This window comes from Eupeodes corollae, chromosome 1 (assembly GCF_945859685.1).
Source record: "Eupeodes corollae chromosome 1, idEupCoro1.1, whole genome shotgun sequence".
Taxonomy (NCBI): domain Eukaryota; kingdom Metazoa; phylum Arthropoda; class Insecta; order Diptera; family Syrphidae; genus Eupeodes; species Eupeodes corollae.
In genome coordinates this window covers 246,169,528-246,197,068 of record NC_079147.1, presented here as the reverse complement: position 1 = coordinate 246,197,068, position 27,541 = coordinate 246,169,528, and the positions used below count along the sequence as shown (strand labels likewise).

Genomic DNA, 27,541 nt, shown 5'->3' with positions numbered 1-27,541 from the left:
GTCGACACGCTACACCAATAAAACATAAAAATCAATCTCTGCGTCTATTTCTCATTAAATCTCATAAAACGTACGCGACCTACTCACTGTTGGATTTTTCATTTCATTCTGAAACAAAGAAAAAATGAAAGACCGATTTCAAATAAAAACTATCTGGTGGATTAAAACAACCAACTTAAGATACACCTTCTCTTATTTTTGACTCTAGGAACGTAAGTTTTTATTGACGACGACATATAAAAAGTATATGATTAATCGGCTAACTATTCAGAAAATCGTGCCAAAACTACTTGGATTGGATTTTTCAAAATATATATGTATGTACTACCTCTATACAAAGTTCCTTTATATACCTTCATAATATTGTCACAACCAGATGGCTTTCAATTTATTCCCTCAAACCAGATTGAATACGTGCGAATGTGAAACTTTTGCTTGCGGAGTCAGAATTTTTGCTGAATTTAATTGAAAAACACGACACAATAAAATAAAAAACTATTCAAACAAATAAAAACAACTGAATGAAATAAAATAAACAAAAATATGCAACAATTATGTTAAATTTTAATTTTTATTTTGTTAAGTTTGCTTTGTTTTGTATCTAGACGGTAGACCGCAGTATTTCCACCGTCGCGACGACGGACTGCCGCAGTTGCCACACACCACACCACAAATTCTTGAGCAAAAAAATCAGCCTTGAAATTCGTTCTCAAACTCATATTAGAACTTGCTTACTTTCAACAATGAGCGCCTAGCGCAGCGCCATCACCGGAGACAACGATAGCGACATACTCCCGTAGTATGGGCTTAAAAGTAGGTACGTAACGTAGAAACGAATGACGCGACGCATAGTGGCAGCGCGATAAAGCAATACTACAATGATGACGGTGGTGATGATGGTGGAGTGGGTTAGTGGAGTATCACGTGCGATGGGAAATAAATTAGTAAACAATTTTTTGTATTTAACATATTTTTTTGTTTTGTTCTATTGCTCGTTTCGTTTAAACAATGAAAAGTTGTTGAGTGAGAGGGAGAGAGAAAGCGAGGAGAGCTATTAAATTATTATAAACAAATGCGATAGGGAAATTAATAAACTTTGTGAGTTGCTTATTGTTTGTTATCATACAACTTATAAAGCTTGATGGGATTTTGACTTAAATAGTTTTTTTCTTATTAATGGCGCTACTTTGTTTTCTTATTTATAAGATTTATATCTTTTTTTAATGATTTTGTTAACTTAGAGAATTAGTCAAATGAATATGTTTTTTTTATGTTTGACCTTGGAATTGGGATCAGTTTAGTGGGTTAGTGAAACTTTTATACCTTTTGTTTGTTTTTCTTGCTAATGACATTGACACGCAGGTGCAATTCAAGACAAATTTAAGAAAATTAATTAGGAAGTTCTTAAGCCCGATTTGCTTTCTTTTTTTTAATTAAAGTTATCATAGCTAAATGATTTCTGGCAAAGAACTTATTGTCTACTCGACAGAGCTAACACCTTAAAGAAATGCCATTTGAAGCAGTATAGTTTTTTGTTAGTATCTTAAACCATAATGGGCTTCATTGAACATTTTTCTGTTTTGTAAAGGTGGAACTACAGTCTGGGCGGACCTGGAACTCAGCCAACAAACGTCTCCAGTTTTTTAAGCCAAGTTGGTTGAGGTCTTCTTCCACCTGTGTGCACCACCTGACCCGCGGTCTTCCTCTACTGCACCGTCCCTTGAGATTGTATTCAAAGATTGTCCAGGCTGTAGTGTTGATGTCCATTCGCATAACATAATCTATCTTCTTTTTAGCAAGGTCAGTGTCGGTGTACAGTTCCATCTATGTCCACGGGACGAAAAACTACCCGAAGAATTTTTCTTTCGAAGCATTCTAAGACGATCTCATCTTTTTTTTGATAGGGTCCAGGCCTCAGCGTCATAAATGAGATCCGCGATTATGAGTGTCTTATAGATGGTGATTTAAAATGCTCGAGAGAGGACTTTACTACTCAATTGACTTTTAAGTCCAAAGAAGAAGCGATTTGCAAGAGTTATTCTTCGTTTGATTTCAGGGCTGGTGTCGTTATCTGTGTTAATAGCGGTGCCTTGGTAGACAAAGTCCTCAACTACCTAAAATTTATAGTTTTCCATGGTGACATTTTGTTCAAGACGTCGTTGTTCAATGTCCTTTTTTGATGACAGCATATACTTGGTCTTGCCCTCATTGACCACTAAACCCATCTTCTTTGCTTCCCTCGCAATGCTCAAAAACGCTCCATTGACATCGCGATTTGATCTTCCATTATGTCAATATCATCTACGTAGCCGAGTAATTTTATGGAACTTTGGAAGATTGTTCCTCTAGTGTTGACGGTTGAGTTTTGCACAATTCTTTCCAGAACGATGTTGAAGAAGTCGCATGACAGTGCATCGCCTTGTCTGAAACCTTTTTTGACATCAAATACATCGGTGAGATTTTTTTCGATCTTGATAGCGCAGCGTGCATTCTCCATCGTCATTCTGCACAAACATATAAGTTTGACAGGCATGCCAAAACTAGGCATTGCTCTGTAAAGCCCTTCCCTATAAGATGCTGTCATACGCGGTTTTAAAATCAATAAAGAGATATTGCGTATCGATTTCAAGTTACTGGGTTTGTTTTCCAAGATCTGCCGTAATTTGAATATTTAGTCAATGGTGGAAGCCACACTGATAAGGACCTATTAGGTTGTTGACGAACGGCTTCAGATGTAATACGGAAGAAAACATCTTCTGTTCAAAAAGTACCCGGAATTTTTAAATTTCGCGGGTCTTGAGAGTCCGAAGTTCAAAATTTGTTGTGTATTGTGTTGGTATACATGTCCCTAAAGTATGATTTTCAGCTATATTCACTGTTTACTTTACTTCATGGTAGTTGCTAAGTTTTGACGTGTTTTTATGAGCTCGGCGATTTTTGCTTTTTTAAACAATGTTTGACCAACAAAAACAAATCGCAAATGACGTCAACGACGATCCTAGTTTGCTTGACAGGGTCATAACTAGTGATAGGTGTACGTTTGTGATATCGAAGCCAAATCGTCCACCTGGAAGCATCCAACGTTACCAAGAGCGAAAAAAATACGTCAAGTTCGATCAAAAGTGAAGGTTTTTCTTCGATTATAATGGCAAAGTGCATCAAGAGTTCTTACTACAAGGTCGTACGTTTAATAAGGAGTATTTACTTAAAATTATGCGACGTTAGCGTGAAGCAATCCGAAAAAACGCTCAGTTTTTTATAAAAACAATTCATGGCTTTTGCACCACATCAACACAACTGCTCACTCGTCGTTGTTTATTCGCAATTTTTTGGCCAAAATCAATACCGTAGTCATGTCCCAACCTCCATATTCACTAGATTTGGCTCCGTGTGACCTTTTCCTGTTTCCAAAGTTGAAGAGAACAATGAAAGGACGGCGTTTTTTTTTCTATTGAGGAAATAAAGGCCGAACCGCTGAGAATGCTCAAGGACATATCAAAAATGGAATATCAAGAGTGCTTCGAATATTGGAAAAAACGTTGGCATAAGTGTTATATGTCTGGTGGGACCACATTGATGTAAACCAATAAATAAATATTTTTTTGAAAAAAAAAACAAAATTCCGAGTACTTTTTGAACACAACTTGTATGCAATGTTCAGGAGATTGATGCATCTGTAGTTGTCACAACTTAGTGCTTTGAATAATTTGGAAGCGATGCTGTCACTTCCATCATATTTTCCTGCTTAGATAAAATTTTGTCCTTGTACAAGGTTTTCAAATAAGCGGCATTAGAAGAAATAAATGAATTTCTAGTTCCCAAAAAAAAAATAAGTCACCCAAGTCATTGACAATGAAGTCGTTTGGATAAAGAAGGGAGTAAGTGACATTTGTAACATTTCTAGATTTAAGGACCCAAAAGTTTTTTTGGGCAGAACTTTTCTCGTAATCCAATTTCAAAAAATTTGTAGAAACAGATAAAACAAGACAAATAATAGCTTTTTAATAATATAACCTTTTATCCTTATTTATCAAAAAAAAAAACAGAAGAACGAAGAAACAATGTCAGCCAAATGACCAAATTTTCCATGGCCAATTCTTTCGACTGTATGTCCTCTATTACTTCATGAATTTCATCTTTACATTTTTTGATCGATTCGGAAGCACATTGATATAGACTTTATCTTTCACGAAGCCTCAAAGAAAAACGTCAAAAGATGTTAAATCACAAAATTTCGACTGTCGGTTACCCAGCTCTTCGAAAAATATCGGGGTTAGGAAATTTTTCTTGCAGAATTGCTATTGTTTTTGATGCTTGTGTTGGACGTAGCACAGTCTTGTTGTCTTGTCTTCCAATTTCAACCTAAAGAAATCATTAATATTTAGCTCGATAGCACAATCCATACAAAGTAATAGTAGAACGAGCATCATTCTCAAAACGGTAAGACACCCCAAAAATTGTATCAAACAGTGAGCGAAATTCGTCTACTTTGAAATCACCAATTGCAAGAGTTATGCTTATGAAAGAAGCTCCTAACTTAAAAAAAGCCACATTACTAAAGATTTATTTTCAACAAAAATTCTGATAATTTTAATATATTCAAGGTACGATTATAAGACACACGTTGCTACTGATCAACTTCCTTGAGTTTTGTAAACTGAATTTCAAAAATCTTAAGGACTTATTACTTATGCAAACTATTTAATAATCGACAAACCTCGTATTCTTAAGCGACGCATACGCTTTGAATTCTTCGGATCTCGAACTTTAACAGCTTATTTCGACCAGTTTTCCTGTTTTCTGTCGAGAAGATGCTGGGCGATGAACGAAAAGTCCTTTAATTATGCGGACTTTAACTGTTAAAGTCTTACCAGCTTTCATTGTTCGTTATATCTTAAGTATTTCCGTAGTTTTGACCTGTAAAATGTCACAAGTTCATAGCTGCAAAAGAGAGCCTTAATAGCAGTCTTCTTAAAATGAAACATGTAGGAAAAATTCTTTTAAAGGTTCTTTAAAATTGAATTGATACTGAATATAGAATTTAAAAAGTATCATTCATATGCTTACTTTACACTTTTTTTGTAAATGGTTCAACTGAACATTTCTTATAGTTGAAAAGTCAGAAACTCAGAAGAAATTTGCTTTCAGCAAATTATTCAAATTTAAATTTTCTTCAATCTCTGGTTAAATTTTTGTATAGATTTAAGCTGCCAATTTCTGTTAAAAGTCAAATAATATTGTTCCAATATTTCTCTTCGATTTTTCCCGACAGTATAGAAATGAAAATTTTTATTTGCGTTTGAGAATTTTACTAAAATTTAGCTAATTTTTGTGTAATATTTAAATATCTGCGTAAACTTTCTTAATTGTTTTCCCAATTTTACAATCAATTTTTTAATGTGCTGCAGAAATTAGATTTTATAATAATCTGTAACTTCACACGTCAAAAAAAATAAATAAAAATTCAATTCATATTACGTTATGTTTTTATATTTACTTTGCTTTTAATTATTGTTTAATTTATGTATATTTAATATTTTAATTTTCACATTATCAATACAAAAAATAATGAATAAACAAAACGTGTACTAAATATTCCAACATTTTCCACTCATGTTGATATTTTTATAAATTTTTTAAAAATTGATTAAGGTTTTAAAAAAAAAAATCACCCTTTTTATCCTTTTCCATCCTCAATGTACTCTTTATCATCATATTCAATACTTCAACGTCTCTTCCTTTTTCCACTTTAGCAAAATTAAAAATGAAAAGAGTAAAATTTTACTTAAATTTTAATCTTGTTTTTACAAAGAATAAAAGGAGAAAAATAAAACTAAAGAAAAATCAATTATTTTTAATTTCAACAACAATTATTTTATAATTATTATTATTTTTAAATATACGTCTTCTTCTTTTTTTTTAGTTAAAGAAATTGGCAACGGTCGTTCGCCATTACTGCAGGAGCCACTTTATGGAACTCGTCCTCAGCCATACAGTGAGTACTCTTTCAATACCTATATAAATTATAATATACCTTTAGGCCTTAATATTTTAATAATATGTGTTTGTCTTCGTGTAATTTATTAACGTCCTTTTTATCACATAATTTATTGCATGGTCTTATATATAAGTATGAACGACGAAAATTTTAACGCACAAGGATATTTTATCAATTTTGTTTTTTTTTTCTTTTGTTGTTATTTATGTAAAGTTGTAAGGTGAAAATTATGTCTTTCTTTTTTTTGTTTGAGCCTAAAGGATGTCTTGCTGGATGAGAGTCCTTTCATTTAAAAGGATACTTATGGCGCAAAGAATAATATAACCATACCATTTCCTTTATGTTTTTCTAATGAATTTACTTCTTTGATTACGCTTGTGTTTTATACTTTTAAGCCTCGAACGATTACGATTTTGATATAAAAATCCCTCTGGAGAAAAACAGTTCCATTATTATTTATATATACACCGAAAAGCAAGGATCAAGTACTCTAGAAAATGTTGTCATTTCCACACGAAATGAAAAAGAAAATCCTCAAAAAAAGAATCCAAAGGATATCAAAAGTACAAGTCACTCACCAACACTGGCACCGTCCGTCGTCATCGCCGTCGTTGCCCAGTCCAAGACCACTCTCTTCTCGTCCTCGCACAAATGTTTTATTTAATATCCTTTCAACGTTAAAACTTTGTTTTATTTTTATTTCGTTTTATTGTGTTGGTGCGAGTGCAATTCCTTCTTGTATTATTGTCCTTTATGATAATAGTGTTGGAATGATATTATTTCCTTTTTGTTTTGTAATATGGCAATGGGTGTGAAAGAAATATCCTTCGGGGTTTTAAAAGCCCCAAAGGGACCTCGATCTGCGTTCGGGTCGGTCCATAGAGCAAAGATATATTCTGGCAGTAAAATGCAGAGACATATTATGTACAATATATACGAATCCCTTTTTTATTAAACAAAAAAGAAACAAAAAACAACAACGAAATGAAGAAAAAGGATTTAAAAACGAAACAAAAACAACAACCGGCTGGTTTCTGGCTGAAAGGATAAAACGACACAAAGATCCTGACATTGAAGTTGCTCTTTTTTTGGGCTTCCTCTCCGTTCCGTCATGATTTTCTCTCATCTCTTTGTCGCACCCATTAAGTACTTCTTCGTAGTGTAAAAGAAGTCCTTTTTGTCCATCTTCTTTTTCAAGTGATATTTGATTTTTGGATTAAAAAAAAACAAAGGAAAATAGAGCAGAATAATATCCTTAGTAACTTTATTTGGACTTTCTCTTGTTTTCATGAGTTTTTTTTTTTGTTTAAAGGATTTAAAACAAGAATGAAGAATTTCTAAACAAGAATGTCCTGTAGAAAAAAGTACACACAAAATAAGGAAACATTTTTATTTCTTTATCCTTATTGCGTAAGGATATCCGAAGCCCAGAAAGCACTCCTTATCATCTTACCCATCATCATCGTCGTTGTCACGGATGATTTGATTCTTTCTAATAAAAATTTAAGGAATTCCTAAATACAAGGAACATTTTCCGCATTCGGTTAACACTTAACAAAAACCCTCATTACACCTGGCTTTGGCTTAAAACCTATGTAACTTACCTTTTCGTATCTGTAAGAGTATATGTATATCTAAGGATTGACAAGTATTTTCAATATCAACAAGGACATTTTCCTTTTGTTAAATGGATTGTTAAGGATTTTATTTCTATGGTTTTGTTTGTTTTCGTTTTTGGTTTGAGTTTTGGTTTTGTTAAATTGAAATTCAAAGTGAAACGGAAACGGAAACTGAGACTAAGACTGAATGTTTTTCTTGGTGTCAATGATTTTATTCAGGGAAATATTTAATTACGTTAAGGTGATACACCTTAAGATAGATAGTAAGTGATAAAGTATCATGGGGTGTATGTCAATCAATTTGAACAATTTTGAGTTAAGTTTTAATGCTATCAAGAGAAGGCACCTTTTTAAGGGATATCATCCGCAAGGAGTGTTAAAGATTGACAGCTGAAAGAAAAATGTTGTACATCTGTTTCGATTTTAAATTTGCCATTTCCTTAATTACGGTTCACTAAGCATCACATTTTTTCTGCAAATGACACCACCATTTAAATTTGACATTAGGATCCTTCGTCTTGGAATACCAAATTGTCCTTAATTGATGTCCTTGTCGGATCTGAAAAATAAAAACCAATTACTGTCTTGAAAAGCATTGTTTCCTGATTTTAAGTTAAGATTATTTCTAAAGTTTTAATTAAAAATTATAACTTTTCTTGTTCAATGTTCGCAATGATTTTAATTGAACAAATGACATTTGTAGAAAAATCTGAATTTTCAATAAGTGTAAAAATGATTTTCCACATTTTGGATTTGTCAACTTTGAAATTTGAGTGCTATCGCATACTTGAACCAATGACCACAAATACCAAATTTGATTCCTCTAAGGGTAACTTTTTCGAAAAAAAAGTTAAACTCTTCAGTTTAAAGAAATAGCTCATTTCTAGCTTTCGGTGTACTCATAAAATGGAATCAATAATTCAATATTCCCACATTTCTTCTAAAAATATCAAAACTCCACCATAATCACTAATGGACAAACTAAACAACATATGAAAATGGAAACAGAATTGATTTTTTTTGTTCTCTCCTCCCTTAAATTTGTATTTGTTATCCTTCCAACAAAAGACTACATAGACATCAGGACATTGTTGAGTTAGAAGAAGCGGATATAATAGTTATAAAATATAGAAAACGAAATGATAAGTTCATAAGTTCTCGAAACAATAAAACATTTCTAGCCAATAATTGTATAATATTGTGTATTTGAAGTATCAATAGTTTCTGCCGACATATAGAACTATACGTACAGGGTGTATCAAAAGCAAAAAGAGAAGTTATATAAGAAGTTGAATAAGAATAAACAATAAAGATATCAACAAAAGTTGCAAATATTCAACATTTTATTGTTGAAAGGGAAGACAGTAATGAAACTTCAAGAAATAATAAAGATCGATTGATTTTCAACTTAAAATTTGTGTTGTTTAAAACTGGAACTTAAGAAAAAATGATAAAGTAAGGTTTTTGTACAATAACACTTTCCAAAAGTCTTTAATCAAATCCTTCCAATAACATAAATAAAATTATTCCGCTAACAAAATTCCACATCATCTATCACTTAAAATGCATCGTTGTGGCAAAAAATACCACAAATTCGTTTAAGGCCCAAAAATGTTCTAAATTCTTTTCACTTTTGAAAAATGAAAACTAATTACTGCCTTGGAAACCATTGTTTTGTATATACTCAACAATTTTACCAATAATAATGGATTATTTTCTGATACAATAGTTGTTTTAAGTCTTTCCCTCAAACGTAAAACATTGCGTACAGAAATTTTCATCGGTATACCCTCTAGAACGCTTTTATCGTACTGTCATAACCAAAATGATGTTCCATAGCCGCACTTTGCTAATGTGAAATAATTAACCACACTGTCTTTTCCGTTCATTGCAATATTCAGGAATATAAAAGTAGTGCTTCAATTTGCCATAAAAAGGGTTCTTAAACCCCCCTCCTCGCGTCCTTCCAATTCAGTTAGTTTGTATCATCCATTTTTCTTTCAGCATATGACATATAATTTAATTTGTTCTTCGCTTCGACTTCTAATTCTTCTGTGATTTCAAAACGGTTTACACAAAGCTGTCTCTTAACTCTATTTAAAGGTCATAATGGTACTTAGTAAAGGTGGTTGCGGACCGAGTGCAGAATTAAAGCGTTTTTGAAACCAATCCAGATCTCCCAGTTTTGATTCTCAAGTGGTCACTCAAAATCATTAGTCAATGATTCTTCCAATTCTTCAAAACAGTAATTTTTCGTTTTTGGAGTACCAATTGTTACATTTGTCAATACTGAATATCAAACGGTTCTTATTACACCATTCCCAAAATTGATCCGGATCTTATTGTAAGTCTTTTCAATTCTTGACAAAGGTTATAATTCGAATCACTTTAACATCATTTCCATAGATTAGCGATGCATTAATTTTTAACACAGAAGACAAATCACTAATAAACAAAATTAAAAGCAGTGGACCGAGGTGACTCCCTTCAGGTACACCAGATTTAACTTTAAATTAATATTGCGGGTAACTCCTGAATATGACAAACTCCACATAATGAAACAGTTCTTAGGTCCTATAATACGTTATTTATTAAGAAGAATTTCAGGTTTTAATTTGTCAGTGCCTTGCTGAAGTCTGCAATCAAGTTGAGTGTGTTTTTCGAATGCATCCAAGGAAAAAGTGGGCAAGCGTTATAAATTAGCAATCGAAGACTTATTTTCTCAAACCCATGATAACTTTCAGATGTAATATATTCGTAATATGGAAGTTAAAATTAAGTTCTTTATCACAGATAACGCCGAGGAGACACTTAACTTGAATATTCTTATATCATCCACAAACATATGTAGATAGGGTTGAGTTTTTTAAAATAAGAGCGACATAAAAAAAGACTGATCCAAAAAAAGTTCCTTGAAGTGTTCCAGATGTGGCAAAGATAGGTTTTAAAACCGACCAATGAAAAGAAACGACATTCTATTCTCTTAGTATGATCTCGACCTAAGATCAAAACATGGTAGAAAGCCAAAACCTTTGAATTTTGTCTCCGACTCTCTTTTGTATGACAAATCCATTACACTGTTTCGCTGACGACAGTTCTCGCAGCTTTTCATATTCGTTACCAGATTCACATTCTTGTCCTTCGGATGTGGATCTTCAACGGAAGCGTATGATGAGATACAAATTCTGATCCAATGGGAAATTATAAACCGTGTGGAATTTAATGATTCAAAAACTCAATGCTGTCTCCTGTCGTTAAAGTGTAACCCATCCCCGATGCCGCTATCCATGAGTGACATTTGCATCCAGGAAACCACCTCTTATGGAATGATTCACTATCGCCAAAAATGCTGCTAGATGCTTGGGATTTCTCCGAAGGTGCAAGACATTTTTTACCCCTCCTGAGCTGGATGTAATTTACAAAGCCTTCATTCGTCCAAAACTCGAATATAATTCCCATATTTGGGCAGGTGCCCCTAAAAAAAGCTTAAGTATTTTGGACAGGATCCAAAAAAAAGATTTGAAAATGATACGCGAAAAAACTATATCCGAAAAAATTACGTCAATCAAACACCGCCACAATGTTTCATGCCTTTCGTTGTTCTACCGATATTTTTATAAACATTGTTCTGTCGAATCAGCCAGTTGCATTCTCCCCTCAAACAATTCAGCCGTAATACTCGTATTTCTAGGAATGCTCATCAGTTTACCCTTGAGCTCAGTTTTGGACGTACTGTCAAGTATAGAGATTCTTTTTTTAACCGTACATCGAGAATGTGGAATGCTTTACCCAACTCTGTTTTTCCTTCTCATTTTGATATTCAAAACTTTAAGACCAATGAGCATCGGTATCTCCTCTTTCATAATTCCCTATTTTCCTAAAGCTCGCTCTGTGTTTAAACTTTAAACATGTTAAGGGTAATTATAACCTTTTGAGTGCCCGTCAACTATAAACATACCATGTTCAGTCTCAATGTTATACCATGTTCAGTCTCAATGTTTTTAAAACGAATCTTTAAAGGCTTAAAGTCCTTTTCTTCCTTACTGACAATTATTGTCTAAAGAGCGAAATGTCATTGTTTAAACATCTGAAGTAAATGATAACAACTGCTGACCAATTGGAAGCTATAAATAAATTGGGACCCACAACCTAAATGTTATTTTCTTAAGAAAAGTTATGTTATATTTTATTGTTCGACCAAAGTTTTGACTTTCTCGGAACATTTTGAAACTTTTTTTCAAAAAAGGATCACTTACCACCGTCTTTTATGACAGCATATAATTGTATGAAAATCCTCGAAAAATCCTAAGTACAACTGATATCAAGCAAAGTTTATGTAAAAAATTACATTGTAAGCATTTGTCACAAAGTCTACTTCTGGCATTAACTGACATTTTAAGGTCATGTAACGAAATTTTATTCACTTTGGTGGCATTGATTTTATTACTTTTGGGACACCCTTTTCTGATAGAAATGTTTCTTGCTCATCCTTAAATACTTACCTCCCACCAACCTACCAACCATCATGATGACTGTCTAATTTTTTTGTTGTAACTATAGAAAGAGATAGACTCAATACTCATACCTCTATACCTACTACCTAAAGAAAATAAGAAGCCATTACAAAAATAACTTCCACTTTGATACGTGACATTCATTAAAAATTAAGGCATGCCCCATATATGACAACCATTGGAATATTCGTATGGAATCGAATTGTATCTGTAGGTAAGGTAGTAGGTTAGGTATAGAACTATCCGCGCAAATATTCTATAGGAAGGGAATATTTTGAAGACATTTCTATAGCTAAGCTATAACGTGCCTAAGAGAGTGGAAAAACGAAATCGACTCAATTTTCGATTGTCTTTAACGGTATATATAGATACATAAGCACATAAATAAAATAGTTATAGAATAAGGTATGGAAAAGCTATAAGTATATACCACAGCTTAGCCATCAGTAAAAGTCGTTTATCTATGCACATTGTAGAGTATAAAGCACAGAGTATGTAAGAGTACCTAACATACCTTACCTACCTTCCTAACTACGACGATGTAAACGACGAACGCTGACGACCAAAATTGAAAAAAAAACATACATACAGTTGCGGTCAAAAAAAATAGGACTAACATTAAAACATTTGCATGGTAAACTGTTTTTCGGCCATATAAAACTTAATTGTGTTGTATGGTGAATGAGGAAAAAAGGCCTCCTAATTCCGTGCATTTGATATTGACGAATCTCTTCTTTGTTAAGCTAGAAATAATCTTTAACTTTTCGTTCAATTCAAATAGAATTAGACTGGTTCAAATCCAATATCAACAAAATAAACGCTGGTGTGCCTCAGGGCTCCGTTTTGTCTCCGACACTCTTCCTCATTTTTATAAATAATGTTTTGTCTGACATTTCTAACCCAAATAATTGTTTCGCTGATAACAGTATTCTCAGCTTTTCATATTTGTTTTTAAATTCTCATCTTCTCAGGATGTGGACTGCCAACGGCAGCGTATAATAAGCTGTTTTGATTTTGATCTTGACAGCATTGTCCAGTAAACAATTTGTGGGAACTGGTCAATCATTTCTGGCTTATCGGCGTAGAATAGAGACTAAGTTGTATCACACGGTATTGGAGGCCAATTCACGGGTCCGTAACGTGAAATTATAAGGTTAACAAACGCTTGGAACCATAGCTGCTGAATATCACGGTTGTTGAATTGATGAACGAAAAAGTCAGTAATCATGGCTCTATAGCGGTCATCATTGATTGTAACATTCTGGTCAGAAGTTGGGCCAACTATTCCAACAACCCATAGCATAACAAAATGTCAGTTTCAGTGGATGTTTAAGTGTCTTGGACTTGAGGATTATCGTCACTTTAAATTCGGAAGTTTTTTTTATTGACACATTCATTTAACCAAAAGCGACTTTTATAAATCACGACAGCTGTCAACATTTTGTTAAACACCCTTTTTAATTATTTCAGAGCCTGTTAATTGATTTTACAGAAGGCAATTGAATTCGAATTACCAAATCAGTTCTTTCACTTAACAAAAGTCAATGACGTTTTGCGGTGCTATTTTTCTGACCACAGCTGTTTATACAAAAATTGGGGCCATGAGGTGGTAAAAAAAGCATAAACCCGTATGCAGGTACCTCGAGGCAACTCAAATCCATTAGATATTCTATATGGAATTAAAAAAAAAAAACAACAACAAAAACAACAACGAATTTATACATAATGACAACATGTCAGCTTTAGGAATGCTTAGCTGGATTTTATTCTATAAAACGTGGTCGAAGTGTTGCTCGTTGCTGTTGCTGTTTCTGTTTCTGTTGCTGTTGCCTCGGCTTCTGCCTCTGAAGCTCGTGCTGCTGCTCTTGCTTGGCTTGTTATTTCTTAGTAGGAACTTTTATTTCAATTTACTGATTATATCTAGATACACAGATTCTATATATGAAGCCAACACTCTTTAAGATACTTATACATAATGCGTAATAGAAATTCATTTAATTGGTGTTCTTGACTTGGTTTTGTAATTAGGTTAGATGAACTAGGACGACTATATACGATGACGATGTTGATGATGATGTCTACATATAAAGTAGATTCGAAATTAATGTTATATAGGAATAGGTACCTATCTATGGCTCTGATGTGACGTAGGTATATCTATGGTAAAAGTTAATCTCCAGTAGGCTATATAGGCAAAGTAGAAGGCATAAGGCATACGAAAGATAGGTATAGGTATACAATTTACCTACTTTGATTTTTGCACGCTTGCTAGTTCTAATTTCCGTATGAAATATACAATTTATTCCATCATAGAATCGGGGGCTGTTGACTTGGATTTTGTTGGTCCTTGGCCCTTTTGAATGAATAAGCCTTTTTGATTAATCAAATTCAATAAATATTAAAGTGGTTCCATATATAGCGACTACAGAAGTGGTAGTGGTGGTGGTGGTGAAGAATTATGAAAGGTTGAAGGTCCTTTAAAATAAATTAAGGAATATTATATTATATTTATATATATTTCATTTTATTTAGGCAAAGATTAAAAGGTTATAGAAGTCGAAAGTTTTACTTATGGGACACTTGTTCTTAATGTAGCTTAAGCATAGGTATAAATAAAACATCGTCGTTATGAAATGCTAAGTTCATCTTAGGTCAAATTAAATTGCTAGGATTTAATGTGAATTATAATTCGGAAATGAAATGACGAAAGGATTACGAGAAATTGCCTCTTTTTGTTCAATGTGGTTTTCGGTTTTTGTCGAAAAATTTATTTTAGGTGAAATTAAAATGAAGAAATTTGGCAAAGGCACTTCAAAAAAAAAACAAAGACTGGGATTTGACCTTCCTTGAAAAATAATGAAATTAAATTCTTTGTTTATTATCGTAATAACGATACGTATTTAAAAAACTTTTAATAAAAAAAATTAAAATCAAACCGTTTTCTGTCGTGATATATAGATCCTAGAGACATTGAGACGTTTAGAAAAGTTGGTTGCTAAGCTTTTGTTCCTAGCAATCAAGTTTGACTTTTTCATTGTGTTCTTAAGAGGCTTATTTCAAATCCGACTTGAAAATAACGTAAAGTTTCTTGAGATATAACTCCTTAAATTTTTTGAGGCTATGTAAATTCAAAAAGTACGTTTTTTTCATTAAAATTTGTAATAGTTTTTAAAATCTATAATCTCTTAATAATTAGTTTAAATATTAAAAGTATTTTATAACATTTTCAAAAAATATTCATAAGTAAGCAGATACTTAATCATTCTCTGCTGAAACTGTTTTTGACAGAAAAAAAGGCAAAATAAGTTTAAATATTTTATTATATAAAATTTGCATGGCCACCAACAAGTGCATAGCCACTACGAGACGCTGAACCCAATTTTCTACGGTTTTCAAGCATAAATCGGCCGATAGTGCTACAATTTCATATCATTGAACGGTAGCGATCCCCATTCACAGCAACGTGCCTTTCGATATTCGTACGAAGTTCATCAATCTTCGCTGGATTGTTGGCATAGAGTAGACCATAGACTTGAAGTAGCCTCACAGGAAATAGTCTAATGGCGTCTAATCGCACGACCGAGGCGGCTAAACGACTGGACCATTTCGTGAGATAACACGTTCTCCAAACTTGGTTTCCAATAAATCGATTGTGACATTCGCTGTGTGGCTTGTGGTGCTATGCTGTTGGAACCACATGTCCTCCAAGACCATATCATCCAATCGCTTATTATTGAACGGTAGCGATCCCCATTCACAGTCACGTGCCGGTCTTGATCATCACTTAAGTAGTACGGCCCAATGACGCCTCCGCCGCCCCATAAACCACACAAACCTTAGTTTTTTCGGGATGTAATGATGACTTATCGAGTACGTGTGATTTGCTGCCGGATCAATAATGCATTTTTTGTTTATTGGCGAAGCCATTCAACCAGTAAAGAACCACATCTCTGAAGATGATTTTTTGATGAAAATCCGAATCATTTTCAAGTTGTTGCTTAGCCCAATTCATGAACATACGACGCTCCTGGTGGGCAAGCGGCTTCAGCACTTGTGTCAATATAATCTTGTAAGGATGTAAGAAAAGATCTCTCCTCAAAATTCGCCTAAATGAAGTCACAGAAATGTCCTACGCTTGAGAACAACGTGTGAGAGACACTTTTAGGCTTTCTGCAACTGAAGCCTCAGCGGCAGCAATATTCTCGACACTACAGGCATTCCTTTTTCTCACTGGAACGCAAATATTTTGTACTGTGCCTGTGGACTAAAATTTGTCCACTTTTTTCTCAATTGTTGATTTGCTAGAACGATTATGACGACCATAAATTGGACGTAACGATCTTAACGTTGAGGCCACTGACTCCGAATTTCGGTAGTAAATTTAAATAATTTCGACTTGTTGGCTTGTATATCTTCCCATCATGAAATGGCAAACCTTACTAAGGGAAATGTCAAAAGAACTGCAGTACAAATGGCGTGGTTGCTGGCAGGGATAGGGCTCTACTTTTGTAGCATCCCTGTTGAAAAACCCTGTACGTACCCCATATTTTCGAAAAATAAAACTGAAATGTCAGCCCCTACAGGTTTTTCCATTAGGTTCTTTATTAAAACCAAATAAAAAAACAACACTTAGCTGATACTTATTTATTTAATTTTTAAAAAGTGCCGGATATCAACTTTCAATATTTTTAAAATATTGGTGATGTATTGAAGTATTGATGGAATTTTCTTTTTTAAGGGTGCCAAGCACATGGTAGGAAGTTCAAACTATTAATCTTAAAAAGAACACCTGCAATAAGTTTGTAAAAAATATTTAATTTAAATTAAAAAAAATTACTCCGGAAATTTCTTTACCAATATCAATAATTTCTGAAGAAATTTTGAAGCAATATTTACGTTCCCAATGTTTTAAGTGTAGGAAATAAAAATTCCGAGCTGATATGTGAAGTTCAAATAAAACCTTTTTTATTTGTTATCATCATTTTGTATTTCAAAATATTTATTCTGCTGAGCCTTTAAAAAACTATTTTTTTGAAAAATGTATCCACTTACCACTAAAAACAGTGTAGAGACGTGTACAATAGGCTCTAAAAGCACTTGCACCAAAAAACCCGTTTGAATAACATTAGTGTGTAAACCTTCGTGGTATTCAAAGAGCTTGTCTTAATAATTTCCATTGTTTTATTTCGTAGCCCGTCAAAAACACAGGGTTTATTCAAACACCCAGGTTTACTTTAACACATTGAACTTAACGAATCCCTGTCTTTTTCTGAGAGGACATCAAACCGATTAAGAAAGTATATGAAATAATATCGTTAAAAGGATAGACTCATCATATAAGCTCTTTTTTTGCTTAGTCGATAAGTATATGAAGTTTTAGTTCGAAATATTCTAAATATTTCGGAAGAGACACAGCCAACTTATTTGCAAGGCAGTTCGCCGAAAATTCCACGTTACCAGATAGTGTACTGACTCCCCCAGTTCTTAAAGCGTAAATGTTTCTATGGGACCAATCGTACTCCAACTGTGGCGAGAGTTCAAAACTCAACATTCATAAATCCGCTGACCCAGATGGTATTCCCGCTATTATTCTGAAGAGGTGCTCCACGCTAGCAAAACCACTGCCTATCTATCTATCCTATTCTTCGGGCTCGTTTCGAGTAGTTGGAAAACTGCATTTGTTGAGCCAATTATTTAAAAAAGGCGAATCTTCTCCCACAAATTACCGACCGATGGCACTAACGTCCCTTCTTTCCAAGGTCATGGAAACACTGATTAATTATCAGCGTAAGAAATATGTTGAGGAACGAAATTTTCTTAACGACCAGCAATACGACTTTCGTAGCAATAGGTCCACTGGTGATCTCAAACAAATCTTTCCATTGTTTTGTAGAAAGTAAGATTATTGCACTTGATATTTCAAAGGCATTTGATAAATTTTGCTCTCTTATCGAAAATGTGTGCTTTCGGTTTTCAAGAATTTCCCCTTCATTGGATTAGTAATTATCTTGCGGATTGTTCAATACAAGTAATATTGGATGGATTCAAGTCTGAAAACCATAAAATAAATGCTGGTGTGCCCCAAGGTTCCGTTCTATCTCCAACACTCTTTCTCATTTTTACTAATGATCTCCTGTCTGCTACTTCTAATCCAATATATTGTTTCGCTGACGATAGCACTCTTAGATTTTCATATTCGTTTCCAGGCTCATATCATAACCCTCCTCTTCGGATGTGGAACTGCAACGACAAAATATGATAAGCTCATTAAATTCCGACCTACACAGCATTGTACATTGGCGAATACAAAATCGTGTGGAATTCAATGCTTCGAAAACACAATGCTGTTTTGTATCGTTAAAACGAGATAAACCCTTTTTACCACTGTCTATGAGTGGCACTTGAATTAACGAAACTGAAAATTTCGACATCCTCGAAATGTGCATCAGCAACCACCTTTTGAGAAGCGATCACATACGTGATGTTGCCAAAAATTCCGCAAGATGTCTAGGTTTTTTGAGACGGTGCAAGACATTTTTCTCTCCGTCTGATCTGGCTACAATCTACAAAACCTATATACGTTCGAAACATGAATATAACTCTTATCTCTGGGCTGGTGCTCCAGTAACTTATTTAAGCCTCTTGGACAGTATTCAAAAAAGAGCTTTTAAAATGATTGGTGACATTAACATTATCAACTCGTTTACATCACTCGAACATCGACGCAAGGTTTCTTGCCTCACCCTTTTTTACCGTTATTTTAACCGACTATGCTCTAGTGAAATAGCCAGTTGGATTTTTTCCCTTAATCAATTCAACCGTAATACCAACGCTTCTAGGAATGCCCATCAGTTTACCTGTGAGCCTAACTTCGGCACGCTCTATCTTTCCCTATCATTGCAATGTTCAACAACGGCAGCGAAAAATGGTCCTGTTAAGACTTATGAGCATTATTTTGTAAACTGTTTGCATCTCAAAATTGATGTTCTCTTTTAAAGAAACTTGAAGGTACATGTTTTTAGAGACCAATATAGTGTTTTAACTTTCAGAACTTACTACAGTGAGTCATGTTTTTACACTTTACGGAAAATATTACTTAAAAAGTTCTGAACCTATTTCCTTAAACCAAATTTTGTTGTTATCTGTATTAAATCTTACTCTTATGTGAACTACGAATTTTTAAAAATTCCGATTCTAACTACTTTTTTTTACCACAATTTACATTTGTCAAATAGTAACTTTTTTGTAAAAATGTTTGCATTTTTAAATGTCCATTGTTCACATATAACAAATATGCGTAAAACAGAAAACAAAAATTTTTACTCTTAGTAGAAAATAAAGGCTGCTATAGCGGAAATTTGACTCCGATTGTGTTAAAACCTTGTTGCGGCAAAATGTTGATTACTCGGCAATTCGAAAATTTTCTGATGTACCTTATTTTGATTGTTAACAAATTTGAAAGTGTGACTTAAACATATCTTGAAGTGTTTTGTTACCGATGTTTCTTCATGTAAGGAAAAAAATAAGGAAATAACCCTTTTTTATCGGCCTCTAGAAGGCATTGTAACCTTAATTATCTTAGCTTACCAACTCTCTCCTCTTGTCTTGCTCAAGACTGATCACTTTTTCCAAATCCTTAATTCATAAATATTAAACTAACAATACAAAAAAAAAAAACAAAATTTGTTATCCAATTACACTAAAGCTCATTGCCTTGTTGATATAATTTCGACCGGACATTGCAGTCTTTTAGCACTACCTTCCTGATGATTTATACCTACCTTCTTATATATAACCATTAAGCCATGCAATCAACCGGAAACAACTATACAAACATAAGAAATACCCATACAATTTGGTTGTTGCTATTTTTAATGACAACTTTGACAATCAGTCATTAAAATGTTGCCAACTACACGCAGTGGTAGCCAATATAAATGTAAGTATCGGTACATGGTACTTAAGTATAAGGTATAGCCTTATACCTACCTACCTTTCCACTTAACTTATAAGTCATTTGCATACTCATTATTTAGGAAATGTACGTTTTTCATATGCCAACGAATATGAGTGCCAAAACGAATGTTTTTTCCAACCAATTTAATGGGTTCCCCGTTTTAAAGCCTCTCGCAAAAATTAAGGTCTTGAAATTTCTTTATTTTCATTTATTGAAAATTATTAAATTTGGAAAAAGTTTGGAATTTTTGTTCTGATAGGATAATTATATCATCCCTCGACGACGACGACGGATGATTGTTTGCTTGCGAGCTGTGTGGGCTTGAACACCCATAACAGCTGGAAAGTTAATCCAATTTGTTGAAATGACTATAAATGCTTTGGTCTTTACTTTTTTCCCTTCTTTTCCTCTCGCTCTTTCTCTCTCTCTGTCTATGTCTCGTTTACTCTTTCTTCTGGGATGCCTGTGATATGCCTGAAAAAGGCTGATAGTGATGGGCCTGTAATTAATTTTGTGCTGAGATTTCCTCCCGATGGGAATAATAAATATAGTATATAATATAATTGGAATGGATGAACATTTTAATTAAGTTGATGGGGCAGGCGATTTGTTAGGCAATGAAGCAACTTTATGGACAAACTTTATTATTTTATTGATTGCCATCAAGAAGAATAAGACGAAGATGAAGAAGGTGTGTGATGAAATTGTGCCAAAAACCTCCCTCTCTTTGATGGTTTAGAATATGTTCTAAATTATAGAAGATTTCAATTTCTTTTGGGAAAAGTGGTTGTGGTTATGGTTATGCTGAACGCAAAAATCAATTTATATTCAAACAACAATAACGAAGTCTTAAAAGTCATTGAGAAAAATAGACTTTTCTGTCAACTTGTTAAACTGACAAAATAAAAAAACTCAAATCTCTGCACACTCATCACTCTCCTCGACTAAGGCAAAACTTAATCCTGGATATCATCATTGTTGTTGTCGTCGTTGTTTTTGTTTATATTTTTCTGGTAATATCGAAAAGAGTAGGTATAAGCACACAACGTCAACAAATATAAAAAAATCCTCTCATATATTAATAAAAAGCTTCATAATATCCTACAAAGTCTAATCCTTTTGACAAAATACCAAAATACAACAAAAACAAATGTGTATAGTCCACCCTCTCAATTGCCATTATATCCAATTCACCCCCAACCAACCAACCCCACCAAACTACCAATAATAATCCGTGGCAATTAAAATCAGATAATCCTTTCAAATGTGTTTCTCCTTTCAGAAGGATATTTTTTTCTTTTTTGTATTCTGTTGTTTTGTGTTTTTATTTTTTGACTCAATGAATGGCAATGCTGATGTTTGTGGCAGGATCAAGTTCCGACAGTGTGTGGTATATTTTTTTTTTCTTGTGTGTGTTTATCCTTTATGCTTTATAAAAGTGTACCCTCATAATATGTGGTGATATAAGTAGAGGGTGGTCATATGAGGGAGGGGGTATGAGAAGGGTGAAAAATGTTCTCTCTGAGGATCGAGCGAAAAATAGGTTAACTCAAATGGAAACTGGCTGAATTTATTGTGCGAAAAATAATCTATTATCCTTTTTTCGTTATTTGTTTATTTTTATTTTTCAGATTTTCATATTAAATTATGTAGGTATGTACATTACATATTTATTTTTATTATATTTGTTATTTATTTTTTATATTTTAAGTGGAAGAGATAGCGGGTGGGTTTTTTGGGGAAGCCTTTAGGATAAAAACAAAAAAAAGTTATACAATTCTCTTGGCTACTGGCAAAAGCCAGTTACGATGGAATTAATTGAAATATCATAAAATTTTGTGTTAAGCTTTATGAAAGGATTATAATATTGTGATATAATGTGTACGAAAAAATGTTAGTAGTGCCAATAATCCAATAGTCAGGAAAACATGTAAATAATGAATATATGTATAGCTTCACTTTTCGACATTATATACAATAAAGGATTAAAATGTTTCTATATGAAAGATTTCAAGTTGGTTCTCAAAACTATAATAATTTTGGAAAAAATATAAAAAAAAACTTTGACTGTTTTTATTTTATGAACACACCAAATCCACTTTTGAATTTTTATATAAAAGTAACAAAAATGTCGAAATTAATTATTCGCACAGTTTTTGTATCCATAGTTTAAATATTTAAATAAAAGCCCCATGGAGATACGCATTGTAAACTATATCATTGTATCATAGAAAAATACAAAGCCCTATGGAAGGGTTAAATTTTTCATAATGTATTGTATAGTCGTCAATGTTTATGCGAAAATTGACAGAATTTTCAGTTGAAAGTTCTAACTAGGACAATCTGTAATATTTTAAGGGCAGGTTTTTTGAAATGGAAAACTGCATTCATCATATTAAAATCAAATTTTGAAGGATTAAGGATTGAAAAAGACCATCATCATGATTTGAAATAAAAAAAGAGGCTTTGATGCCACTCACGTTGATAACTTTCCATCCCGTCTGCCGGTTTGACTTGCTTAAAAAAGGATTGTAGGTTTTCGAGTTGGGTAAAAAAAGTTGTCAGTTGAATTATTCTTAAAAATTTCAAAATTACCAACAACATTTTTCATATTAAGTAAAAGTTCAGTTTGAAAATTTAGTTCTTTTACATAGACTTTTAGTCGAAAACAAATTTTTACCAATTAGCATTTCTTAAATTTTTACAAATTGGATGAATGAAAGTAATTTGTGAGGTATCCAGAACCGCACTTTAATTTTTGCCGAATTAGCGTACTATTTTTTTTTTAATCGAAAGTAAATTTTTCCTAAGTTTAAGTATTGTTTTTTTTTGGGTTTTTATTTTTTGTTAAAAAAGTGTCAAATAGACTGAATGTTGAAAACAATATTTTAAAAAAAACAAGCAGTTCAATGACAATATCTCAAAGTTTAGAAAATATATTTGAGTCGAAAATCAACTTTTAATAACTTTCATTATTTTTTTAAGGTTTTTATTTTTTGTAAAAAAAACTGTCAATTCGATTTTTCTTAAATTTTTAACGAAAACATTATTTCTTATAACAAAAAATAAGTTGAAAGCTATAATCTCAATTTTTTTGGGAAGATATTTAAGTCGAAATTCAATTTTTACCAACTGAATGTTTTTTTAGGTTTTTATTTTTTATTAACTTTTTATTATTAATTTTACCAGATGTTAAAAACGTTATTTTTCAGATGAAATCATTTTTTATTCGTAAAATTTTCGTTTTCTTGAGAGTCTCTTCTGCATTATTATCTGTATAACAAAATGTAAACGGTGATTTTTTAAGAGCTTGAGAACTTTTAAAAAAAAAAACGCATACAATTTGTAAAATCTCATAGATTCTTTATTTGAAACGTTAGATTGGTCCATGACATTTACTTTTTGAAGATAATTTCATTTAAATGTTGACCGCGGCTGCGTCTTAGGAAAGTAGACGGAAAGTCCAATTTTGGGTAACTTTTTCGAGCATTTCGGCCGGAATAGCCCGAATTTCTTCGGAAATGTTGTCTTCCAAAGCTGGAATAGTTGCTGGCTTATTTGTGTAGACTTTAGACTTGACGTAGCCCCACATCTTGGTGGCCAACTTACCGGTCCATTCCTTGAGATGAATTGTTCTCCGAAGTTTTCCCTCAAAATGGCCATAGAATCGCGAGCTGTGTGGCATGTAGCGCCATCTTGTTGAAACCACATGTCAACCAAGTTCATTTCTTCCATTTTTGGCAACAAAAAGTTTGTTAGCATTGAACGATAGCGATCGCCATTCACCGTAACGTTGCGTCCAACAGCATCTTTGAAAAAATACGGTCCAATGATTCCACCAGCGTGCAAACCACACCAAACAGTGCATTTTTCGGGATGCATGGGCAGTTCTTGAACGGCTTCTGGTTGCTCTTCACTCCAAATGCGGCAATTTTGCTTATTTACGTAGCCATTCAACCAGAAATGAGCCTCATCGCTGAACAAAATTTGTCGATAAAAAAGCGGATTTTCTGCCAACTTTTCTAGGGCCCATTCACTGAAAATTCGATGTTGTGTCAGATCGTTCGCCTTCAGTTCTTGCACGAGCTGTATTTTATACGGTTTTACACCAAGATGTTTGCGTAAAATCTTCCATGTGGTCGAATAACACAAACCCAATTGCTGCGAACGGCGACGAATCGACATTTCACGGTCTTCAGCAACACTCTCAGAAACAGACGCAATATTCTCTTCTGTACGCACTGTACACATTCATGTGGTTGGTTTAATGTCCAATAAAGTAAACTGAGTGCGAAACTTGGTCACAATCGCATTAATTGTTTGCTCACTTGGTCGATTATGTAGACCATAAATCGGACGTAAAGCGCGAAACACATTTCGAACCGAACACTGATTTTGGTGATAAAATTCAACGATTTGCAAGCGTTGCTCGTTAGTAAGTCTTTTCATGATGAAATGTCAAAGCATACTGAGCATCTTTCTCTTTGACACCATGTCTGAAATCCCGCGTGATCTGTCAAATACTAATGCATGAAAATCCTAACTACAAAAAAATCACCCTTTATTTGAAGTCGATATTTCTACTAGTTCTTGAGCTATAGACGACGAAAAAAGCTTCGCGAACGTACGTACACACGCACGCACAGACATCTTTCTAAAAATCTTTTATTTCGACTCTAGAGACCTTGAAAAGTCGAGAAATGTCAAAATTTTCAATTCGACACATCGAACTGATCACAATAACTTTCTATGAGAAGTTAAAAATCCAATCCTAGAACCCCACATTTTAAGCAACAGATCCTATTTCAAACTAATTAGGCTACCTTGACCCTTGAAAGAGAAGAACACTAAAGCCCTTCGTCCTTCATAATATTTTATTATTTTATGGTCCATGGTTTTTGAGTAATTGAATTTTCCAATAAAATTAAGGATGAAATTCAGCCGTAAAATTTTAAGTACTAATAAAAAATTTAAACTTTGTTGTTGCTACAATTCTAGTCGTGTGACTTATGAAAATAATTGTGTTCTTTTCTTCATCTAAGGTTGGAGTTTTTTAAAGTGCTTACTTGTTACTTAAAAACGAATTTAATAGATCTTAGTATTAATTTTGATTTATGTAAAATAAAACAATTTGAATTTTTTTAAGTTCTTACAGAATTAGTAGCTTCTCAAACGAAATTTTGTTTCGCATACCTTTTTAAAATACTTAAGTTTCTTGGTAAAGAATGTTAGGGCAAAACTCAGATTTCAAAATTTAATTAAGTTAGTAATTCAAAAGGTTTTTTCTCCTAGGAATTTTTTATCATCTCGAGCTAGATGAAACCTAGAAACCATATTTTAAAATTTAATTTATGTCTATGCATCAATTACTTCCTTTAAAAATTTTAGGTTTTCGGTACAAACTACAATCTTCTTTTTTATAAGAATCCAAATTTTTGGGAAGAAAGTTATTTCGATGCTTAACTTTCCATAGAAAGAGAGATAGATGTCTTCTTAGTGTATTATAGGTCGGATGCCTTTTTCTTCAATCATATCTCAAGAACCAAAAGAGATATTGACTTTAAATATATTTTGTTTTAAAGCTCATAACATCAAAAACTGTAGACAATTTTTTTTTTAAAATTGATAAGTTTTTTTTTTACTTCAACAATTAAGAAAATTAGGTTCATTCCAAATATCTCACGAGTCAAAAAAGCTAGTGATTTCAACTTAATTTTATTTTACATAGGGTGGATCATAAGAATAGGGGTAAAAATAGATGAGTTTTTCACGACGACGTAGACTGAGTGTCAGTAAATCAGAAAAGTCTCATTCGATAATGCTATTTAGTTGCCACAATGCAGCAATAGAGTGTCTTTCACTTTGTGTTCGCGTACGACTCATTTGTCAAAAACAAAGAATCGGTAGTGAAAGTACAGTGTGCATTCAGAAATAATTTGAACATTGGCCGTTAGGTTCCGAAAAATGGGATATGCTCTTACTTATTAGTGATGAAGCCCGTGTTCACCTCGACGGTTTTGTTAATAAGCAAAATTTCGGTTATCATGCTGCAGAAAACCCTCAAAAACCCCCCACGAACCACAGTTGATCTGACCAGCCCTAAAGTGACTGTTTGGTGTGCAGCCATTTTTTTAAGGAACAAGGTAACATGGTGACCTTTAATAGTGTTCGTTACATTGAAATACTTAGTAACTTTTAAAAACCAAACTGTCAAATGTTGGATGGAACAAGATGGATCACCTCCTCACAATGGCCACAATGAACGTCAAAAGAGAGTTGTTTCCCGGCCGCCTTACTTCACGTTTTGTAAATATGCATTGGCATCCCCCCCAGATCACCTATCTTGACGGTGTGCGAACTACTCCTTGAGGGTTATCTGAAGTCACGTGTTTTCAAGTCAAAACCACATACACTAGACGAACTTTAGGATGCAATATAAACGGAAATTGAATTGATTAACAGACGAAAATAGACGAGAATTGTATTTATCAAGGAATAACTTTTTTTGACATCTTGTAACATTTTTAGAAAAATCAAAGCTACAGTTTTTCTAACATAAAATGAAAACCTAAGAAACTTTCTACTAAAAGTTGATAAAAACATATTTCCGACGGAAATACCTTGGAAAATACTAGATATTGTCTTTAGTCCAATTTTTTTCTGATAATAAAAAACTTTTTTTTCTCAAAATTAAGTCATTTTTTAAAAGAATTTAATTGAAAATTTCCTTACAAAAATAAATATCTACTTACAAAACTACACAAAATTCGGTAAAAACACATTTTAAGCAACAGATTCTAAAAGCGTCTTAAAATTTCGCAGAATTTTGGGGTCAAAATACTGCATACAGCATAATGCCTTATTTAAAATACTGTATTTCAAAATAATGTATTTCAAAATACTGTGGGATCAAGATTTTGTATTTCAAAATTCTGTTTATCAAAATACTGTATTTCAAAATGCTAAAAATAAGGCATTATAAAAACAATTTTTATTTTTCAGCCTATTAACAGTATTTTTAAGTGCAGAATTTTATAAAACAATCTGTTTTTTGAAGTATTATCATATTAATTTTGTATTAGCATGATGTTCTTATAATTGCATGAATTGCCCCAATCATTGCTAACAACTACATAAACAATTAAACCGAACTAACTGACTATCAAAAACTTCCAGTATTATAAGATACAGTATTTTGCCAATGCAACATTTTGTAATACAGTATTTTAATGTAAAGTATTTTTAAATACAGAATACAAACCAATCAGTATCATACTGAATTTTCACCATACAGCATTTTAAGATACGGCATTTCGACCCACTTCCATTTTTAAATACTTCGAATTCTGAAAACCAAGAATTACAAAAATAATTGTGTTTTTTTCTTAACCAAAAATGTCAGTTTTTAAAGTAGATCTTAGGGTTTATTTTAATTTATGTAAAAGGGACCAAT

The 27,541-nt window shown here is 33.0% G+C and overlaps 1 protein-coding gene across 10 annotated transcripts in view; it reads left to right on the top strand.

Moving 5' to 3' along the window:
* The window catches only part of LOC129941922 (heterogeneous nuclear ribonucleoprotein L), a 537,346-nt gene that overhangs the window by 269,711 nt on the left and 240,094 nt on the right, over window positions 1–27,541 (top strand). For all 10 annotated transcript variants that reach the window (XM_056050696.1, XM_056050694.1, XM_056050697.1 and 7 more), the window contains one exon: window positions 5,924–5,995. In XM_056050696.1, the coding sequence (XP_055906671.1) occupies window positions 5,924–5,995 (72 nt within the window). The remainder of the gene's footprint in view (window positions 1–5,923; window positions 5,996–27,541) is intronic.